This window comes from Takifugu flavidus, chromosome 22 (assembly GCF_003711565.1).
Source record: "Takifugu flavidus isolate HTHZ2018 chromosome 22, ASM371156v2, whole genome shotgun sequence".
Taxonomy (NCBI): Eukaryota; Metazoa; Chordata; class Actinopteri; order Tetraodontiformes; family Tetraodontidae; genus Takifugu; species Takifugu flavidus.
The window spans coordinates 5113105-5134261 of NC_079541.1; the positions used below are offsets into that span (position 1 = coordinate 5113105).

The window sequence follows — 21157 nt, forward strand, 5'->3', positions numbered from 1 at the left end:
AATTGTATTTATTGGACCAAAATATAAAAATGATTACACAAGGTAAACTGCGACGGAAGTACAACATAATATATACAAGCGACTGCCCTAATAATTAAACAACACGATGATGAGTGCCAACCTCTTGCAGTTTAAAGTCAGAATATAGCGCGGCGGTATCAGTGGCTCATCCTCCAGACTGATTTTCCTGGATAATCTACGTCTTATCCAAGGTTTAATATGGGAAAATAGGTTTTTACACCATTTACGAAGAGACGAATACATGAGTGAGTCATGCAACTCTAATAGCAGCTCAAAGTTGTCGACGACCTGTGAAGAACCTATTACATTATCTTATTAACAATCTAAACATTTGCCTTTTCAAGCTATAAAACAGGACATCACGAATATTTTAGACAGTTTCAATCCAAAAAGCAACGCATGGATTTACTGTTTTGTGTTTTTAACATTACTGCTATTGTTGCTGCAACAACTTTTTTAGTAGAGATGTTATTTTATTGTTAAAGTCGTTCAGGACATGTTTTCGGATCAAACTTTAATATTCCGGATACACCTGAAGGCACCACCGGAGCCCTCCTCGGGTTAACGGTATGCTGACGTGTCGCAGCTCTTGCACCGGAAGAACTTCTTTGAATCCACCTGCGCGCGCGCACAGCTCTCCACTCGTCTCCATTCATTCCTCTCTCCAGACCTGGAAGTAATCTTGACGCGTGCGTCTTGCATGGCACTGTATGTTTCCGGGATAACGTGTGTGTTGATCAGTGCTCAGCCTTTTTCTCTTGGCTTTCAGTAGAACAGTCGCTGACTTCAGAGCCCCATCTCCCTTAACTGGTCACCCCTTAGCGGCGTTTTGTCTCCAACCTTTGGACATGGCATCTGTATCGGCATCATCTCAGGGAGCTCCTGCTCCGACTGGTCCTCTGCAAAGGGGAATCGTAAAAATGGTAAGTACCCCAACATGTGAATATGTGAGCTCACTACGTGATTGTAGGCATACAGCTAATTAGCCTGCCTAGCCACAGGCTAACTAGCGTTACTGAGTGCTAAGTAGTTTTAGCTGTCATAGAACTTAGGTAAACTTACACTTCGGTGCATATGGATTTGTCTGGTCAGTGCTGATGTTGACATCATTTACAAAACAAATGTCAGTAATATTTCGCCTACCTAAGATGAGCTGGTTTGCTACTACATTGGCTAACCTGCCAGTGAGATGAACCCATCTGACGTTAGCACATGTTTGCTAAAGTGCTAGTTTTCCAAGATTATGTGTAAGTAACTTAAAAGACCGACCAAAAGTATAACGTCCAGCACGATCATCTGATTTAGATGTGCTAAGATCGTAGTTGGCGGAGAAGCGTTTTTTAATACTTTGTTATCTGCAACGTGAACAGATGTTTGTTTTCCCAGCTAAAGGCTAGCTAACAGCTAGTAAATTGCTGGTAATTAAAGTATTATAATGCAGAAAGTTCATAATTTTTAGGGCCGATTTCTACTTAATTGAGAGCGTGTCCCCCAGATTCGATTGTACAGTGTTTAAAAACTTGGATCATGGCTTTCCATTCAGTTCACTATTTTGTCGTAGTTACTTCTCAAAACTTTCCGATAACTGCTGCTTTAAAAGTCTTCGAGTAATTCACATGGCGTTAATCAAGTCTGCAAATGATTTCCACCGACTGGACGGACAGATCGTCCCCTCTCTGGGTCGTTTAAAGCCAGCCACAGGGGAGTGACACGTAGCGGTCTTGCCCCTATAATCTCCCAGTCACGTTGGTACTTTGTATGTGTCTACACGTTACCCCACCATAAATGTGGGGAAAACAGCCCCAATACTAGGTTTGAAACGTATAAAACTTTGTCGCAGCACCGAGTTTGGCTTGTGGAGGATGCTAAATTTAATAACAGTGCTGCCACAATCACATAAACCTTATGCCGTTTGATTTTGCTCCTTGTCATCAGCTCCTAGTGAACAGAGGAGCTCGGAAAACATTAAATTTCTCAGTCGATTCAAAGACTGGCTAGTTTGAAGATGTGTGGCTGGTTTTATATTGAAGTAAACACCAGCTGGTGTCATCCTCAGAGGGCTGGGGCTTATGAAACGGTTGTACCTTTGTGGCATTTATTGTCAGAGGAATAAGAGGGTTTGGCAAAAGAATAAATAAGGTGCCTGAGCCGTGGATTAGTATGGTTGTTGTCAGAAAGGCACCCTGGACTGTCAACAGATCTGTTATTATGCTGTATGCATATATGTAGTATGCAGACTATATGAAAGGAACACATTAATCAATTCTTCATTTCAAACTGTCATTTTTGTGTCACTCTGATGACGATCTGTGAGTCGGCCAGAGCCGCGTTGTGTTTTCTAAATGGAACTTGTTCCTTTTGTAAACAGAAGGGCCCTCTCCCCCACCACGTGGTCCGTGTCTAAAAATTACTACTGCTCTCCTGTTTCGCCTTTACATCGAGGGCGTGCGGTGATCCGGCCAAACAGTTTATCTCACACACATCTTAGATCAACAGGCCCAAGTGATGCTCCCCGCGGACAGGCCGGAGAGGCCACAGATAAAAGGTGTTTGCTCAGATTTGCGTAAATGCCGCGGTTGTCAAACCCAAGAGGACGTTATCTCCCTTTTTTTGTATTTAGCTACGTTATCAGCTCGCGTGATCTCGCCCTGCAGTTCACCATGACAACGCGGAGTGTGAAGTCGGCGTGTCAGCTGTATCATCATCGTCGTCATCTGAGGGACATTTTAGCTTTTGTTCAAACGCGTGTTCAGCTTTAAACACCAACTGGCTTGAGACACGTCGGGTTTCATAACCATTTGTGACGAGCGCGGCGTGTGAGGAAAGAAACCGAGAGCCGATTGTCATTTCTTCTTTCCGTCCATGTGACCTCTCTGGTTTTGTGGTCTGAGTTGCCACATCTGTTTTGCTCCGAATTGATTCTGAAAGCAATTGACCCCCTCCCCCCCGTCCTCTCCTCCGCAGGTCTTGTCGGGCTGCGCCATCATTGTTCGGGGCCAGCCTCGAGGCGGCCCGCCCCCGGAGCGCCAGATCAACCTCAGCAACATCCGGGCCGGCGCCATGGCCCGCCGGGCAGCCCAGAGCCAACCAGACACCAAGGACACCCCTGACGAAGTGAGCGGCTCCCTCCTTTTATTTGTTTCTGTTTGTTTGACGAAGGCCGGACACACGTCTGCTCCACGCCCCCCCGCCAGCCCTGATAATCCCATCTTCAGCTGCCAGTTGGTGTTGGATGAGGATTTTTGTTGGGGAATGTTTGTTTTCCATGAAGCTCTGACTGTATGAGTTATAATGCAGTCTGCTGATGAGGATCACTGATATTAAATTCATTTATTTTGATAAAAAGTGTCATCTTGGCTCCACCACAACTGGTTCTGCTCTCTGATGCTGCTGGGGTCAGTTCACGGCTGATCAGACTGTCTGTATCTCTCGCTCTGTGTCGCAGCCGTGGGCCTTTCAAGCCAGAGAGTTCCTGAGGAAGAAGCTAATCGGCAAAGAAGTGTGCTTCACCGTGGAGACCAAAACCACCTCGGGCAGAGAATACGGCGTGGTATACCTGGGGAAAGGTGCGAATCTGAGCACAATCACTTATTTTGTTGGTTGAATTTGAAGTTCCAGTGAGTTTTCTGCTGTTTTTCTGCATGTTTGTAACTGGTGCTCAGTTGGACTATAATTATCTTTCACCGCGGTGTTTTTCTCTCATTTCAGACACGACGGGGGAGAACATCGCCGAGTCTTTAGTCAGCGAGGGTCTCGCCACTGTCCGCAGAGAAGGAATCAGAGGGAACATGTACGATTTATTTATTTATTTACCTCTTCTGTCATTATTCCACATAACGATGATCAGAACACGCTCTGTGTTTGTAATGTTGCCGATCTCCCTGTTGTTTTTCCTCAGGAGCCATTGTGCCACAAATCATTGTGCGCCTGTAGTTTGCGACTCAGCAGTTTGTCTCTTATCATCTGCGCGCCGCAGCTTATAGAGGAACAGTTTGTGGGAGAGATAAACATAAGTCTTCCACTGAGGTGGAACCAAGTGTCCCAGATGGTGGCACTATTACCCTGTTTTACCCCGCTGCAGCCAGGCCTCCGTGAAGGCCGTTTCTGCCACATTGCCCACCCCCCCATTCTCCCCTAGCAGCCCGCTGCACACCCACGGCTGCATGAGAGAATAGCTATCACCCCCCAAGCAGCAGTATTTGCACATTACACTCGCGTTACGAGCAATTTGCCTCATCCTGCTACATTTGTGTCGTCCAACATGAGCAGAGATGATGGGGATATTTTCCCATTAATGACTCGTTTAGAGCATCGGGTGCAACGACCCAGAGCAGGCGCTAATGTAAACGAGGCTTTAAGTAGAAGGCGGCATCGTTTGGCCGAAGGGCGGAGGCCATCGCTCACTCAGGACCGGGGGTCTTAAGTTTCAGTATCATATCGTCTGATGTGATCATTACCTCTGTGACCAGCCCCGCTGATCATGTGAACAGTGATGCGATCATAATTACTGGGTTATTATGGTCATGATGGGTTTGGACAGTGCAGCGCGCGTGTTTAAACAGGGTTGAGGACGGCGCTAAACGGCAAATAACGCTGACGTTCCGGTAAATGTTTACTCCCTTCAGCAGTTGCTGCATTCATTTTGAAAGGAAGATCGAAGTCATGTATTTTCTAAAATGCCTTTTGCAGGACAGAGTCACCTCCTGGGATGAAGGGTAGCTTCTTAAACTGAAACATTTACAAGCACAGCTTAGTCGAGCGAGCTAAGGTGTTCATGTGCACCTTTTGAAAGTGTTGAGCCTGGACTTAAATGCTGCACATTGTAGATAAATGTACTTGTCTAAAAAGCAAAGCCGCACCGTCCAGGAACCAGAGTTCTGTTGTGAACTGTGGAGATGATTTAGGTCTGGCTCTGGTGCAGATTCATGTCTCTGCTGGACCACACCCACCCCCACGATTCCTGAAGCAGCCGTCTTACAGCTGCTTTGATATCTCCCAGATGTCATTTCATTTCATTGGAATTTCATTTTCTACTTCCGCCTATTATAGAAAACTCAGACACTAACAGGGGCTTCAAACAGTTCAACATTTAGCATCTGCTGGTATTTCTGCTCGCTCCAGCGAGCCAGAGGGTGGTTTAGCAGAGAGAAAAGAGCTGACCTGAGACCTCCCGCCTGTTTGTTTCCCCGTCCTGCTTAGTGGTGCACTCCCCCCCATCAATATCTGTTTTATTTGTAGCTGTGTGTCGGTTAGAAGGAGCTGCTGACCCGAAACAGAAACATTGCAAGGGTATCCACGGATAAGTTGACTATTATCTGCCTCCACACACAAAGCTATTCCTGTATCTTGACTGATCTGGGCTCGGGAGTTTCTCTCCGTCTTATGTCCCCGGCTCGACGGCATCTGCTCTCCTTGATTGCATTGTTAGTGTCTCCACTTCTGTCTGTAGCTCTCTGTTCTCTTTCGGTGCTTAAATTCTAAGTAGCTTAAACACAATTGACTTCTTATAGAAAGTTGCACTATTGTTGCCCGGTAAGCAATAAAAGTCAGTTCTGTTTGAAGTGGGAAAGAACTCGGCAGCTTTCGAAAACGAGTCAGAAAAACCCAATTATGAAGCGGCGGCTAGAGGACGGGGCTCCGCGTGTGTTCGCGTGTGTGGCATTTTAATTGAGACCCACTTTGTTGCCGCTCCAGTCCCTTGTTGGCGCCGCTCCCTTATCAATCGAGTAGCCTTTACTGGTGAAAACCAAAGGCAGTCGAGCATTTGAAGTAATGAATAATTAGAGCTGAACAAGGACCCTCAGAAAGAATTACACCGCGCAGTTTCGAGACGGACAAACACAGAATCAAATGTGGCTTCTGTTAGCGGCTCCGTCGATGCTGTTTGAAGTCGCTGTCAGATGCTGTTTTTTTGGGGGGTTTTCTCTGTTGTTTCCACTGAAATAGCAGCAGAGTTGATACAAAGCAGCATTTATTGAGAGTAATTGAGTTAAGAAGTTGGTTCTTTTTCATTTAATCATCTCTTGGGTGTCCAGGTTGAAGCTAACTGTCGAGCTCCACTCGTCACAACCTCCAGTTAGTGTAATTGCTGTTGGTGTCATTTGTGAATTGCCCAACACGACGTTATTAGCTGCCGTCTTCATCCCGCGGGGAAACAACCAGAAACATGGAAAACAGCATACACGCCACAGGAAGTGAACACTCTCCCTCCTTTAAAAGGCAGCAAATCAAATATTTCTTAGAAAATAACAGAGAGCATTTGTGAATAATTTAAGTAATATATATGTATAGATTTAGTTTTTGCTTTGGTGACCTCCAGGTGCATCTTCAGATGTCCTCATACAGAACCCTGGGGCACTCCACAGGAAGTTAACATCCTTTTCCTGTTGGCGTGATTCTCCAGTTACTCCGTTTTTATACTAACAGCGTCTTGCGGTTTAATTTCCGCGCTGATCTGAGAAGATGGCTCCATAACCTGGGTTATTTAAGTGCTTTTTTCAGATCCTGTAAGGTTCCAGGGTCATTCCAGCTCAACAGATTGAAGGAATAGTGTTGCCACGGAGATTTCCTCATCACTTCTTTCTTTGAAACAGAAATGATAATTCTCGCTCTTCGCTGTCTCGGTCACTGTGACTTATTAGACTCGCAAAATTCGACAGGATTGTCATATCTCAGCAGGACCTTTATTTCCTCCTATTTATTGAAAAATGTCATAAAGCAGCACTTTTTATCCCGCTCTTCCCTGGTTTTTGCTCCCACCATCAGCCCAGAGCAGGTCAGACTCTGTGAGATCGAGGATCAGGCGAAGTCTTCCAAGAAGGGCTGCTGGACCGAGGCCGGCGGCCTGCAGACCATCCGCGACCTCAAGTACACCATCGAGAGCCCCCGCAACTTTGTCGACTCCCTGCACCAGAAACCTGTCAACGGTAATAAACACGATTCCGCGCTGTGTTACCGAGGATGGAGGCGACATCATCCCTCAGAAAAATGAAAATGTTCCTCCCAGAGGGATTTCAAATTAAAAGCATCATTAATGCTGCATATGTTGGTGTTAGCTCTTTAAAGCTAACACAGTAAAGTTTTGAGCAATTAGTCCATTGAGTGTTTCTTTATATTGTAACTAGTAATGTTAGATTAACAAAGTGACAAATTATCTTATTGTTTTAGCGTGCTACTGTAGCTGCAAGTGTCCCGGCAGCAGAGGGGATTTATTATTCTGCAGGAGTAGTTCAAAAATTCTATCATTTAATTGGAAAATTAATTAGGTCTGACCCCAGCCGGTGGGGAATGTCCGTGCAGCCAAGTTCTTCCAAGGCTGCAGTGGTGAATGCTGTAATTTATGTGGTGGAACCGCTCTGCCAAGGCGAAGTGTGTCTTTTTATCTGGACTTAAAACCTCTGCTTTGTCGCGTCAAAGTCTCAGAGCTGGGAGTTGTTAAAAACGGCGCTGTCGCTCGCTCGTCGGCCGCGGCTGCGTTTGCAGTCGCTGTGATCTGACGGCGCGCCTGTCCCCTCCCGTACGTGCTCACATTCTCCCGCTTCCTCCCCAGCCATCATCGAGCACGTCCGTGACGGCAGCGTCGTCCGCGCCCTCCTGCTCCCAGATTACTACCTGGTCACCGTCATGTTGTCTGGAATCAAGGTAAAACCGCACTCGGAGGAAAGTTCTCAACGAAACGCGAGAGAAGGGTGGAATAAATGAAAGTGGCTCACTCTAAACCTCTTTTTTCCATCATGTCGCCTTTTTCTAAAGCATTCCAGTCTTGTTTCGGCGGGCCTCGAGGCAAACGCTCGTTTCTGTCCCCTCCTGTTTGTTCCGCTGTCATATCCTTCCCGCTAAACTTCCCCATCAATCTCTTTCAGCGCGCCCGGCTTTGCCAACGGGCCACTCAAGATAACTAATCTTTTTTCATCTCCCACTTGAAAATATTTCAAGTTGTGTTTATGTCTCGTTCTTCAAAGGCCCGTCTGTTGTCTTTGTATCTACTGAGTTTTGCCGGATACTTTACACGGCGTGGTGGCACCATTTAAATGTGGATAACAGTCGTACAGGGACGGCTGATTACATCATAAAACACCTCAGTCAGGGTGGTAATTGTACAGTTTTGCGCTTCTCGTCCCCAGTGTCCTGTGTTCAGGCGGGAAGCTGATGGCACAGAGACGCCGGAGCCCTTTGCAGCCGAGGCCAAATTCTTCACCGAGTCCCGTCTCCTGCAGCGGGACGTTCAGATCATCCTGGAGAGCTGCCCCAACCAGATCATACTGGGAACCATCCTCCACCCGGTACAGCTAGAGTTCCGCCAGCAGCGCGCGTTCTGTTCAGATGTTGGCTCACGTTGTTTTTCTGTGTCAGAACGGCAACATCACGGAGCTGCTGCTGAAGGAAGGCTTCGCCCGCTGTGTGGACTGGTCCATGGCGGTGTACACGCAGGGCGCCGAGAAACTGCGCGCAGCCGAGCGGTGAGAGAGCGGAACTTTCAGCATCTCTCTGTGCACTTTTCCCTCTTAAACGACTCTGTCAGCTGTCCGGAAATGCTGGAATTCTCCCACTTAAGCTTTTCGATTCAACGGTGGATTTTGTTCTTTGCCAGATCCGCGAAAGAGCGCAAAGTCCGTATCTGGAAGGATTACGTGGCGCCCACGGCCAACTTGGACCAAAAGGACAGGCAATTTGTTGCCAAGGTGAGCTCCCAGTGGACAGTTCCCAGTTTACAGCAGGCACATCTCTGTTAGTTTGGACCCTCTTGCCTCCATTAAAAGTGGCCACACAGCAACTTGAGTTTGACCTTGACAACTGTCACCCAGGTAACCGAGAAGCCCACCCGCACTTTTAATGGAAAAAGAAATCAGACCGGCTTCATGAAGGGCGTGTGGACAAACGCTTTGTAGCAAATTGGAAGCACTCCCCAGTCAAATTAGGGCCCAAACCGCTGGCGTGTGCTGTACCAGAAGCAGAGAACGACCCCCAAAAGCCGACAAGTACAGAATAGATATTACTTTTGGAGGTTATTGGCCAGAGCTCAGAGGAAAAGAGGTGTCCTTAATACAGAATAAGAGCAATTGTCAGAAGGATTTAGCTCAAATCAGGCCTGATGGACATTTTAGTAATGCAATCTTACTGAGATAAAGCATTACATTGTCCATGCTATAGCTTAACGTAGTTTGGAAACTCCTGCCTCAAAAGATCAGCCTTTATCTCTGTGCCCTCTGTGGACATTTAGGGTTGCAGATCGGCCCTCTTTCTACTTGAAATCGAGTATTTTTCCATCCGAATAGGGTGGGAGAAATAAGGTTTAAAGCCTTCCACGTTTGGTCCCTAAACTGGTGAGACTGGATTATTCCTGGCTTGCGTAGAAGCTGTTGCCAGGACGATTTTCTTACAGGATGAATTTGATAAACACGCGCAAAGAAGAAAACTGAGATATTCGCCTCCCAATTTGGGTGAAAGGGTGAAACATTCATGCCAGTGGGAGGTGCTCCCGTCACGGACGCCCCATAAGCAGCACCCAGGACTGCCAGGTAGACGTTAGAGGCCGAGGTCGCTCGGGCTCCCCGCCACCGCGCCGCGCTTTTGACATTTGTCGGCACCTAATATTGCAACGCACCGACTCTCCCAGGGACACATCCATCCATCAATCCCATCATACACTCCGCCTCGCCCCGTCCCCTCCGCTTTTCACTTCTGATTATCTGAGTGATGGATAGAGTGGAGAGAGCGGAGCAGGTCCAATCCCCACAAGTCAATCCTGCTGACGCATCTTCCTCTCCGACTGTCTGGCGTCCTGCTCCTCCCTCTGCTCCGCCGGGCCGGAGGAGTGGATGTAGGCCAAGTCCCAGTGGTGTTCTGCCCCCCCCCCACTCTCCTCCCCTCCCCTGGGTAACCGCCGACCTGCGAGACTGATGGATAAAAGGAGACATGGTGCGCACCCTTTCATCGCCGCCCCCCCCCCCCCCCCGGCTTGTTCAGCAGGGACGTCGCCAGTGCCGTTCACACCCGGACTACTGCAGAAGTGTGTGTGTAATGTTTGGTACGAGAGGAACGTTTTTTTTAATATATATTCCTCATAAAACAACCAGATTGAATAGTTGCAAGGTCAGAAAAAATGTTGATTGGCTCAGAAGAAGAGCGCCGTTTGGAATCGGCTGAGCGATTGGCCTCCTCAGATTTCATCTCCCACGGCAACACGATTGAGAGGCTGCCACAGGTGGGCCGAGCGAGTCGCGGCTCAACTCCCTCGGCCCCGCAGTTCAAACGACCCGGACGGAGCGCCGCGCCGGCCTCTGCAGGTGTCATCCCCGCTGCAAACTGAAGGTGGCAGCAGATCCCTGCGTCACGGCGTCAGGGCCCACCTCAGACAGGCCACCAGCCTTGTTTACCCCCCTCCGCCCCCCCCGCCTGCCTGCTCGAGCCCCATGACAGCTACTTTGCAGAGACTTTTTGCTCTATTTTCCGAAATATCTCCATCCCCTCCCGTCTCTCCGGCTGAGATTTATAGAGACACCTCTCTGGCTCATCTCCATCTCCACTCCTCTGTCCCGGCGTCTTGATCCCCCCCCCCCTCCTCCTCGCCTTCCCTGGCCGTTAATTAGCCGGTAAACGCTGAGCCATTTTCCTCTGCTGCCACATTCTCTCGCCGTTGCAGTATATTTACTTGGGCGGGCTGCAGAAATGACCTTGTTACAACGTGAATTCCTGTAGGCTGGTGTTCCAGCCCTTGTATTTGCTCACTTCCTCATTACTCCTGATTTTTCTCCTGCCAGCCCCCTCCCCCCACCCTCCTTATTTTCCCCGTTATTGCACTGATTTGTCCTCTGTGTAAAGGATTTTGTCCTGTGTTGTACGTGGTTTATTTTACACGTGGGCTCAGAAAAGAAGCCTAGCATGCATTTTCCCTCCATAATGACCTTCAGCAGCTACACCGAGACGGTGCCAGGGGAGGCTCACGCCGCTGAATGAAGACTCGTGCTCGCACGTCACAGAATAGCCTACATATGATCTGGAGTTTGAGTGATGAGGCCAATTAATGCATGTGTGGGTGGTAATACGTGTGGAGCGATTGATTTCTGTCTCTCTCGCGAGCGGCCTACTTAAAGCTGCGGGTTGGGATGCGTCCTCCATCTTGGTCACACTATATCCCCAATCTGTCTTCTCTGGAGGGCACAGGCTAATGGGAAATCACTTTCTGGGTATATGAGTCCCAAATATTTATTCCTCACGTACCTTGAGATGCGTCTCGACGGCTGTTTTCCTTTCTGCTTCTGCCGTAATAAGCGATCACCCACGTCAGCACTTGCTAGCTTGTGCTGCTAGCTAGTTGGGCGATTTGTCTGCCATTCTCTCTCCAACAGTGTTTGTTGTTAAGCTCTTCCCTTCACGCTCAGACTCCCCCCCCCCCACCATGAATCCAGTCCCCCAGATAGCGCGCCGCCCTCCCTTTGTCCTCCAAAACCCTGCCGGCCTAATGGGACGTTATCGCGCTTACTTAGTCACTCAAGGATCACTCTTTTCTTTCCTTGCTCCGGCTGCCCTCCGCTCGTGACAGCACCCGATCCGCGCCGTCACTCTCCTTCCATCTCAGAATGGATCTCTTCCTCTCCATTTATCCTTTACCTGGCCCTTCACTTTCCATCTCCCCCTCAGTCCGTCTGCTCACTGACGCCACCAAATATAAAAGCGCTTGACCTTAAGCACAGTTCCCTCCATCCTTAAATAATCTCCCTCTCTCTTCTCCTCTCCTGCGTTCCCAGGTGATGCAAGTGCTCAACGCCGACGCCATGGTGGTGAAGCTGAACTCTGGAGAGTACAAGACCATCCACCTGTCCAGCATCCGACCCCCCAGGAACGAGGGAGAGGTAGGAGCAGATCCCGCCTCTTGTCTTGTTCGCACGCAGCTTTGCACACAGTTGGGGGCCGTTTACGTGGGCGAGCCGGTGGCCTCAGATGGCCGGCCAGTTAATTAGAATCTCCCCCAGAGATGACTGCTGTCTCTGATGTCTTGAAAGAGCTGGCTCGGTTCTGCTTTGAAAGTAAACACAAGCTGCTCACACCTCCAACCGCACATTTCTTTATATCCATCCAACTCTCGTATTTCCCACGTACACACACACACACACACACACACACACACACACACTCTCACTCTCTCTCCTCCCGCAGGTGACCGTGGGAATAAACGGCACCACTTGGTGGCGCACTTGTAGTGGGGGGCACGTTGAGTTGTACACACCCAGCCTTTGCAGCACTGCAGAGAGTGATTTATTTATTTATTTATTTTTTATTTCTCCCCCCACTCACTCTTTTCAATTTCACCCAGAATCACGTTAAAACGGCAAAACCCCCCACAAACTCACTCACACGTTGGCTCTCGGCAGGACGGACTTGATTGGACGTGTGCGAAAATGTAAAAAATGACCGACGCACACGGTTCCGTCCCCCTCTCCCACACCTGCCCGGCTGTTTGTCAAAGCCTTTTTTTCTATTGCGCCGCGTTTGTTTGCTTTCAGACGGCTTGATTCTTCCAAACTGAATTAATTATCAGAAAGGCTGCGTGCGTGTGGTTGGTCTGCAGCGCGTCTGCTTCCTCCTGGCATCATTAGCTTGTTTTTCTCTCCTTTTCTTCTGCTCTCCATCTTCTCTGCCCTCCTTTCTCTGTGGGTGTGCATGTCGTGGCCTGAATGTTGACCTGCACTGTTGCCCTTCCTGCGTTTCTTCTCCCAAGCTGTGTGTGTAACCAGCTCCCTCTCTCCATTTTGGCTGCTTACTCTTCTTGTTTTAGTGTTCCATCCTTCCTTTACACGAGGCGTCCGTCACCTTTTCCTCCATCTCTTATTATCGGGAGCCAGGAGATGGTGCGTTTTGCTGTATTGGCTCGGAGGCATGCGATCTCTCGCACTTGGCGGTAGCTATAGAAACAATTTGGCTACTTTTTTCCATTGAAACGAGCACGATTTGACAATTAAGGCAATCATGTCAGCGCCTGGGACGCAGTGATATAAGCTGTTGTCGTGGTTTTTGCTCCTTTTTGTTGGTTATTTCTGTCTCCGTGCTAAGTGCTGCCTGCCTGTCTGCATCTCTGCCGGCTCCGCTGTGAGTGTTGTCGCTATGGCAGCCGTGCAGAGTTATGATGAGGCCTTGGACTGCAAGTCGTAATAAAATAAATCAGATATCTTAACTACAGGGATCGGAGAATTCTGTGCCCATTCTCGTTTCCTACCGAGGCTCGTGAACACAGATTATACTTGATTGGATCATCATGATTGACCTAATCGATGTTTTCAGGGGTGTGGCAGCGGCTCGGGATGATCCTTAAATCTTATTTGGGGTGTTTGGCAGGTGAAGTGACCAGGTGGTTCCATATTAGCACAAGATTTTATATTGATTCCGTGATTATAAAAAGCCTTTTTATTTTTTTTTAGGTTTTCTTCGGGCGCAGGAGGGTCTCCTCACATCAGCGTGTTGCTTGTTTAGGGGCTTTCCAGACACCCACGGCCTGTCGCCCACAGTTATTATGATTGTAACAGGCACTGTGTAAATCTAAAAGGGAACACTAGAATTGATTTGGGTAAATATTGTTAAGTGGTTAATTTTGAGCAGTGCCTTCAGCGCTGTGGTTTAGCGGTCAGCATTTTTGCCTCCCACCCTCCCGGGTTTCATTTTTAATATTTAGGACTCGACTGTTAATTACCGCCTCGAAACCGTTGACTTGCAGCGAAGTGAAGAGGAGTCCAACGCAGCGCTCGCCACCTCCCAAGATCACAGGCGTTGCGGCGGCATATTGTGTTTCCGGCTGACATTGTGTTGGCTAACGCTGTCACAAGCGAGCTGGCTTCTTGCTTACAGTGCAGCAGACGGACCCAAAGACGTAGTCATGCTTTGCAGCACAACTTACACACGCGCACCCACACACACGGAGATGGTTAAGCCGAATTATCCTGTGTCAGGCAACATCTTGGAAATTGCTGCCAGCGTGAGCAGAAACATGGATTAAACAGCCATGTGCTGTGTGAGTGTGTGGAGACACTCCAGGTGTGTGTAACTTACCGCCATAGTGTGTCGATAGATTGTTTTGCAAATCCCCAGAGAAAACCAAAATGTGTGTGGGTGCGTGCACGCGTGCACACGTGATTCTGTTTCCTCTAGAGGTTGGTGGGGATTTTCTTATGCTATTCATCGTTATCTGTGTCTGCCTTTGTGGTTTTTCTGGGCATTCAACAATCCAGGTTATACTTGTATTTAAGTGTGTGCGTGCACGTGCGTGCACTCTCTTAAATGCTACAGTCGGGTGACTTGGGCCAGATGAAAAGCACCAGTGCCCTGGTGGAATGTAATGGTTCCTGCAAAGCTCCCCGGATTTGTTGCCTCATCTTTCTTCCTGCTTTGTGTCCACACACACACATTTGTACTTCTATCTTTTTGGAGACTTTCACAGGCATAACACACACCCTGTTCCCTTCCCTAATCAACCCCCCCCCCCCGACTCTAACCGGAGCCAAATGATAACATCAACCATAACCCTCCAAAATTTGCAATCACCAGTCAAAATGTCCTCACTTTGCTAGCAGAATGCATTTTTCCAAGTCCAAGAACACACATCTTAAGGTTTTCTCTCATTTCAGTTAAACCACGCCCCTTTCCCCTGTCATCTTGATATAATTCAAGTCTACGGGGGGGGTTTATAGCCACCCCCCCCCCACTGTACGCAGCAGGACGGTCCAGCGTAGGCTGACGATGCCCCACGCTGACTCACTGCTGCACCCACTCATTCTGTTGTTGAGGCCTGTTTTGATGTTTTGATGTGCATCTGCTTGAACAACGCTCGTGCATCAAGGTGTCTGCGTGCGCGCTGATGCATTCGGTGCTTATTTGACTTAAGTAGGGTTAAGGACTGTGCTGATGGCGCACCCAGAGAGGTCAAACGACTGTCCTTATAGAAGCAAAAAATGGTTATGCTCCTCGAAACACTACTCCGTGCAGCCCTGCCTACTTAACCAACCTCTCTATAGTTGTTTTTATGCCTTTCTGTTAAGTCTCTCCGTATCTATTTTGCCTTTCATTTCAAGCTGCCTCCTCTACACTATTCTGTAATTCAGATTCTCTCCTTCTGCTCTGCACCATTTGCATTATTTAGTTTCAGCTGTTACACTAACACATGCGCTGCCGTCTGTAAACACGCTGCAGGTTTGGGGATTTAAAGAAAGGTGATTTCTGCACAGCGGCTGCTGGAATGCCCAGGAAGGCAAAGGTTGCATGCAGCCACTAGCTTTAATAATTAGGCACCACAAATCCATATAGACTTAATTTGATCGTTTTACTTGTATGTGGAGCGAGGCTTTGTTGTTCTAAATCGTGCAAGAATAATCAATATTTTCTACTCTTGCTGAAGGAAGTGGATGCCTCCTGACTTCCTCCTCGCGCTCTCTCTGCTGCACCATCCCACTCTCCTCAGCAGCCTTTGGCACAGTTTCGGGTTTGTGCACAAATGCAATTTTTAAACGTGTAAACGGGAGCTCGATGAGTCCAGAATGGAGCCTGTGCATCGTGCCTATTAGCATCTAGCTTCTCAATTAGCTCCAGCTCTGATACTGTACCCCCCCCCCCCCCCCCCCCCACTGTCTCGGCCACCCATCAGAAAAGGCGACTTGCTGCTGACTCACTCTCACCCTCGAGGTTCAAGAAAACGGCCGATGCTTCCAGCAGTCGCGTCCCCGCATTTGCATTTGTCCTGCAACGCTGTGTAATCCCGCCTCTGCAACAGTCAGAGATGATTCCTGAGCCGTGCCAGTAATTTGGAACGAAGGGGAATTTACCCCAAATAGAACAGAACTCCCCCGGAGGACAGCCGGAGCAAACTGTTGTTATTGGGTCACGGTTGAGACCGCAAACTCCCTCTCTTCTCTCTCAGCTCGTGGGCGGCCGACGCGGGTTTTGTTTCAGCTGCTAAATTATGCAGATTTTTTTTTTCTTTCTGGTGATTAATTGCGACGGCCTCGTCCTCTACCTTTGCAAATACACAGCCCTCAGTGAAACCTTCATGACGGCAGCATTTCTTTTGTTTCCTGAACCGTCGGGGAGAGGGTTAGAATGAGAGGAGATCTGAGGAGGCTGTTTAGAGGGCTGACATTTAGCCCTTTCCCCCAGCAACGCCACTCCCTTTCCTCCTTATTAGGTAGACACTTTTTTCCCTGCTCTCTGTGGGTTCCATCCATCTCTCCCAGGTGCTCTGATCCATCAATGCGAATCAATAACTCCGTTGTTTGGGCAAATCCACCAGAAGTGACTGATTGGAAAGACGGCGACGGTGCACATATGCACTTGAAAAGCATTTGGGAATGAATCTGCCACACCGCTTCTGAAGGTGGAGAGGGATGCAATCATGGAAATGCCTCTCTGGGTGAAATAAAAGCTGGACACAGAAGTAGGAAGTAGCGGAAATTGTCAGTACGGTAATAATGTTTGAGTTTAATGTTCTTTTTGGTGTCAGGTCTCATAATCCTCATGCACAGATTGTGTTTGGACACTTCCCCTGTGATTTTTAAGCCAAATATGCAACCAAAAGAGAGCTTCCCGTTAGCAACATGCTAAATGTTAATCGTCTCATTCCCATGAGTGGAAGGCTTATGTGAAAATGTTGGCTGGGTGTTTGATTAAAGGACCCTGTGTTCTTATTACAACAGCGAAAGAGCCCTAAACCACCTGGCGGAGAGTGGAGGTCCTTGCTTCTGTGCTCTTTCATCTCACACATGGGAGGGGATAAAAATGCAGGCTGTTTGGGTTCTTAAATTCCCGCAGAGACTAAGAAGGTTTTGCCGAGTCAATTTGGCAGTCGCTGCAATTCCAGACCCAATCCAGCCGGTCTGCCGTGCAAAATAAGACATTTACTCAATTTTGTTTTTCCAGGGAAATTTCCCGTTGGTGTAACTTGCTGTGCAAATCCGTCCTAAAGACTTCGACATGCCGGAACACCCAAACGCATGCTTGCACAGCCTTTGTTTCCCATGCCCCCCCCTCCCAATCCATCTGCCAGACCCCACCCGGCGGCTCCCAACAACTGGAGGAGCATTAAAAATGAATGAGCGCTACTCAGGGAAATGAGATATTAATCAAACCCTGCGTGTTAACTTGCGAGAGCGTTCCTTCTGTTTGTCTAAGGGATAATAATGGCAGCCATAAAGAAACGTGGGAGGGCAGGACTGGCAAGCGCGCTGCTATTGTCATTCATAGCCTCGTTTCTCCTGTTAGCGCCCGTTGTTTATTTTCCCGCTGCGTCACTCTCGTGCGCTGTATTTATTTATTAATTTGAATCCTTCCGCTACAAAAAGACACCTGTCAGCAAGCGAGCGCAGCACCAAATCTTGGCCTCTTTTTTTTTTTTTTTTTGGTTTTGAAAATACAATAGCTTCTATTTGCGGCCTGCTGTCACCGAGCGGATGAGCGAATTGTGGGGAGTCTCTCCCCCCCCCCGCATGCAGCTGTTGCCGTTCGCTCCCTAACCCAACGCAGAAAGCGTCTCCGGCGTAGCCGCTCGCCGCTACGTCCTCGGCAAACCGCGGCTTTCGCGCTTTGTTTCCTCGTGCAATTTGTCAGTATTGACAGCACAAGAGATGTTCTGTCTTGAATGGCAGCGTGAGCCGTTCATTCAAGTCCAGATCCTTCCTGTCACAGGGCTGCAGTGGGGGGGGGGGGGGGGGGCAGACAAAGCCACTGTGTGCAAATCTGTGTCTTCACGGGGGGAGTCTGGGGGCTTTGTGCTCCTCTTTGAAGGGTCCGCATCTGCGACGGATGTGTTAAGTTGCGCGGCTTTGGAAATGCTTTATGAATAACTTTCTCTCCTCTGTGCCCCCCCCCCCATCTTCCCTCCTTTTCCATTCAGGAGAAGAACAAAGACAAAGACAAACGCTTCCGTCCACTCTACGACATCCCGTACATGTTCGAGGCCCGCGAGTTCCTGAGGAAGAAGCTCATCGGTAAAAAGGTGAGTCGAGACCAGCCATGTTTTAAGACGAGAACCCCCCCACCCCCCCTCCCCTTATGCCCTGAGGCCTGGTATCGGCCCAGACGCACCCTTTAAACAAGCGATGTTGATTCTCCTCCTCTTATGTCTATTGATTTAGTGGGTCTGTACACTGGAGAGCTGCTATTATTTACACACACAACTCTGTAGAACCCAGAGCTAAGCTGCAGTGGGCTGGGAACACTTGTTTTATATTGTAAAAAATGTATCTGCAAATCTGGTGGTGGGGGGGAGCAAGTTTTTGGTCACTTGCGTTGGCAGTAAAAGCCCAGAGACGGGCGGTGTCCGGGGCTGAATGACAGGCCTCTAAACAGCTGACGGAGCCACATTATAATGGGAAGCACTCCTGAAAAGATTCTATCTTTCCTCTCCGACTCCGTCGAAATGAATCATTTATAAACAATCGTCCCGACAAAATCACCTCAGCAGTCACAACTTATCTCATAAAACCCAAACTGTTCCGCTGCTGACCTCCGTGTATTGGCTTTTTCAGCTCCAGGCCCACACAAACCAATTCCCCGGATGCATCCTAAAATCTTATTTCAGCCAGCGGTTTGCAACATTGAAAGACTGGCAAAAAGTTGCCGAGATTTCCAGCAAACATTCCCATCTCCCACCTTTCCTAAAGAATAGAGCAGGCAAGAAAACATCTGCAAACCAGCCTGAAATACAAAACACGCACTCAAAGTGTTGAACAAACTTGGTAAAATGACTAAAACGAGTGCCTTTTAAAGTTAGCTTGCACCATCTGGAGTCTTTTGGGCTGCAGGTAAAAAGCGCAAGTGTCTGGTGGAAGGAGACGGGTCTCCCCACTTACCTCCGTCCTGAATAAAATCATTTAAGCTGTGCAGAGGCAGATTTGGAGCAGTAAGCTTCAGAAAAGGAGCCCAAGAATGCTGCTCTCCCAGAAATTCTGCCCCAGAGAGCTCCTCTTTTATCCGCCTTTGTCCCTCTCTCACACTGACCGAGGCCAAGGTTTTACCTCGGAAGTGGGGTAATTGTGCCAGTCGGCCCAGTGAGTTCGGAACACTGAAGCCTGCTCTGGGTTTCCTCTGAGAGGACAAGGAAGGAACCAAAAACCACCTCCAGATGCAACTGCTAATTAGCTTTGACAGCGTAGCAGGTAAACCCGTGACTACGCATAAACCACAAGGCTTTAGTGCCTTTTTTCCTTCAGAACCTCCTTTTATCTCTATTTGAGGCATCAAATCTAATATCTTTTTCCTAAAAAGACTCTTTCCCTCCTCCTCCTGTGGCCAAGCAGAGTCTATATTTACTAGTTCCCAGGCAGGAAGGAGTCGCCGCGCTATTTGATCTGGGCTTCGCAGCAGCATCACTTTTTAAGATCATTTTGACAGAACTCTTAAAACATAAGCGTTGAAATTGAATTCCGCGCCGCGCATTTAAGGTGACATTTGCTGGACTTTGCTTTATGATCAACTCCCTCATAGAATTAAACGTTTCCTGTCGCTCATCGGCGCCTCGCTCCCATTGAAACGGCAGCTCGCGAGCGGTGACATAATCCCAAAAAGCTTGATTTGGCTAACTTTATAAGAAGTGCTTCTCGTGCACCCAGTTCTCATCCTCAGCGAAAAAAAGGACCAGTGGAAATGTTGCATTAAGCCACTTATCGGGGTTGAGCACATTCGGATAATCCTGCACGCTCAGAGTGGCTCCTGTTATGCAGCTGCTTATGTGGTACCGTTGGCACCAGAGTTTTCTACTTTTATTTTCCAGCGCACGAACACGTCTGTTTGCGCACGTAAGACCTGATCCCAAACGGTCTTGAGGTGTGGGCGTCACAGACGGTGCCGCGGTTGGATCCCAGGAGCGCGGATGATAGCGCGACGCTGCATTTAAGCTAACACACATGCAGCTGCATTTAAGCCTGCGTTTGGAGCGCCACGCGGCTCCTTCCTGCTCTCACCTGGGCGGAACCCCAAACATTTTGTATCCCAACTCTCTCTCTCTCCCTCTCCGTCCTTGTCCTTATCACACCCCAGGTTCTAATCCATCCCCCCCGCCTCTCCTCTGTCTCACTCCTGGCTGCGGTGGGTTCTCAGAGATAGCTCCTCCTTATCAGGACATCATTGAAGAATCGCCCCAGAACTGCTTTAATCTTACGCTGCTCTGATAAAGTTTATAATCGATCATCAGCTGGGCTAATAGTGGCGGTTTAAAATGTCTCCATGAGTGCACACACACACACACACACACACACACCACACACACACACACACATACATCCACCCACACCCTTTTAGCACATTTGAATCCATTCTCTTTTGTATTACAGCGCCAGCGGTGGCCTTCAGAACCTCTTATCCATCCACTGGTATCCCTTTTAAAATCACATCTTTTGAATTATAGGCTTTACTTGCTGATGAACAGTCAACTAAAACATTCAGCTTCAACAAAGCCCCCCCCTCCCCCCCGTCGGCGTCCTCAGCCTGTCTCTGCTGACAACTCGGTGGTTATTCCGAGCCGTTTGGCTCCTCTCTCATGTGCCTTTATAAGGCCCGTCTGCACTCCTTCTCCCCGACTGCACCGACTCTCTAACGCAGAATCAGAATCCCTCTTTTTTTTTCTTATCGCTCTCGTCTGACGCCGCTGACACGTAGCTCTTAAACTGCCAGTCAAGTGCTTCGGGATAAGTGCGTAGACGCCGTCTGGATGCCGCCCCGGCACAGCTGGCTGGCAGATTTTTATCGTTGGGATGTCTGGTTTGGAGCCTAGATGACCTTTAACTGGGACAAACCCACACCAGAACATACACTAATCATCAGTCCACTGATCCATTTTTGCCATTAAAAACGTGTTGGAATCGCTTGGTTTTTGTAACCTGGCATCTCCCGCCATCTCCGCCCCTTCAGGTCAATGTGACGGTGGACTACATCAGAGCAGCGACCGGCCCGGCAGAAGGCACGCCCACCTTTGCAGAGCGCACCTGTGCGACAGTCACCATCGGCGGCATGTGAGTACGCAGCGAATGCCATCGATTCGTGCATCCAGAGGCTCCCGTAGGTTTCATGATGTGTCTGGTGAATGAGTAATCGCCTGTCAGCACTCGGAACCTTAAACCGAGGCAGGAACCTGGAGCCTTTTGTGCTTTAATTTTCACAAAGA

The 21157-nt window shown here is 48.7% G+C and overlaps 1 protein-coding gene across 1 annotated transcript in view; it reads left to right on the forward strand.

Moving 5' to 3' along the window:
* The first annotated feature begins 674 nt into the window (after positions 1-674).
* snd1 (staphylococcal nuclease and tudor domain containing 1) overlaps positions 675-21157 on the forward strand; it is a 90433-nt gene continuing 69950 nt past the window's right edge. Inside the window, exons 1-12 of the mRNA XM_057022014.1 lie at positions 675-944; positions 2986-3135; positions 3467-3587; positions 3730-3811; positions 6787-6947; positions 7571-7662; positions 8145-8303; positions 8374-8480; positions 8612-8702; positions 11769-11873; positions 17891-17992; positions 20905-21005. Coding sequence (XP_056877994.1) covers positions 870-944; positions 2986-3135; positions 3467-3587; positions 3730-3811; positions 6787-6947; positions 7571-7662; positions 8145-8303; positions 8374-8480; positions 8612-8702; positions 11769-11873; positions 17891-17992; positions 20905-21005 — 1346 coding nt within the window. The 5' untranslated portion in view covers positions 675-869. The remainder of the gene's footprint in view (positions 945-2985; positions 3136-3466; positions 3588-3729; positions 3812-6786; positions 6948-7570; positions 7663-8144; positions 8304-8373; positions 8481-8611; positions 8703-11768; positions 11874-17890; positions 17993-20904; positions 21006-21157) is intronic.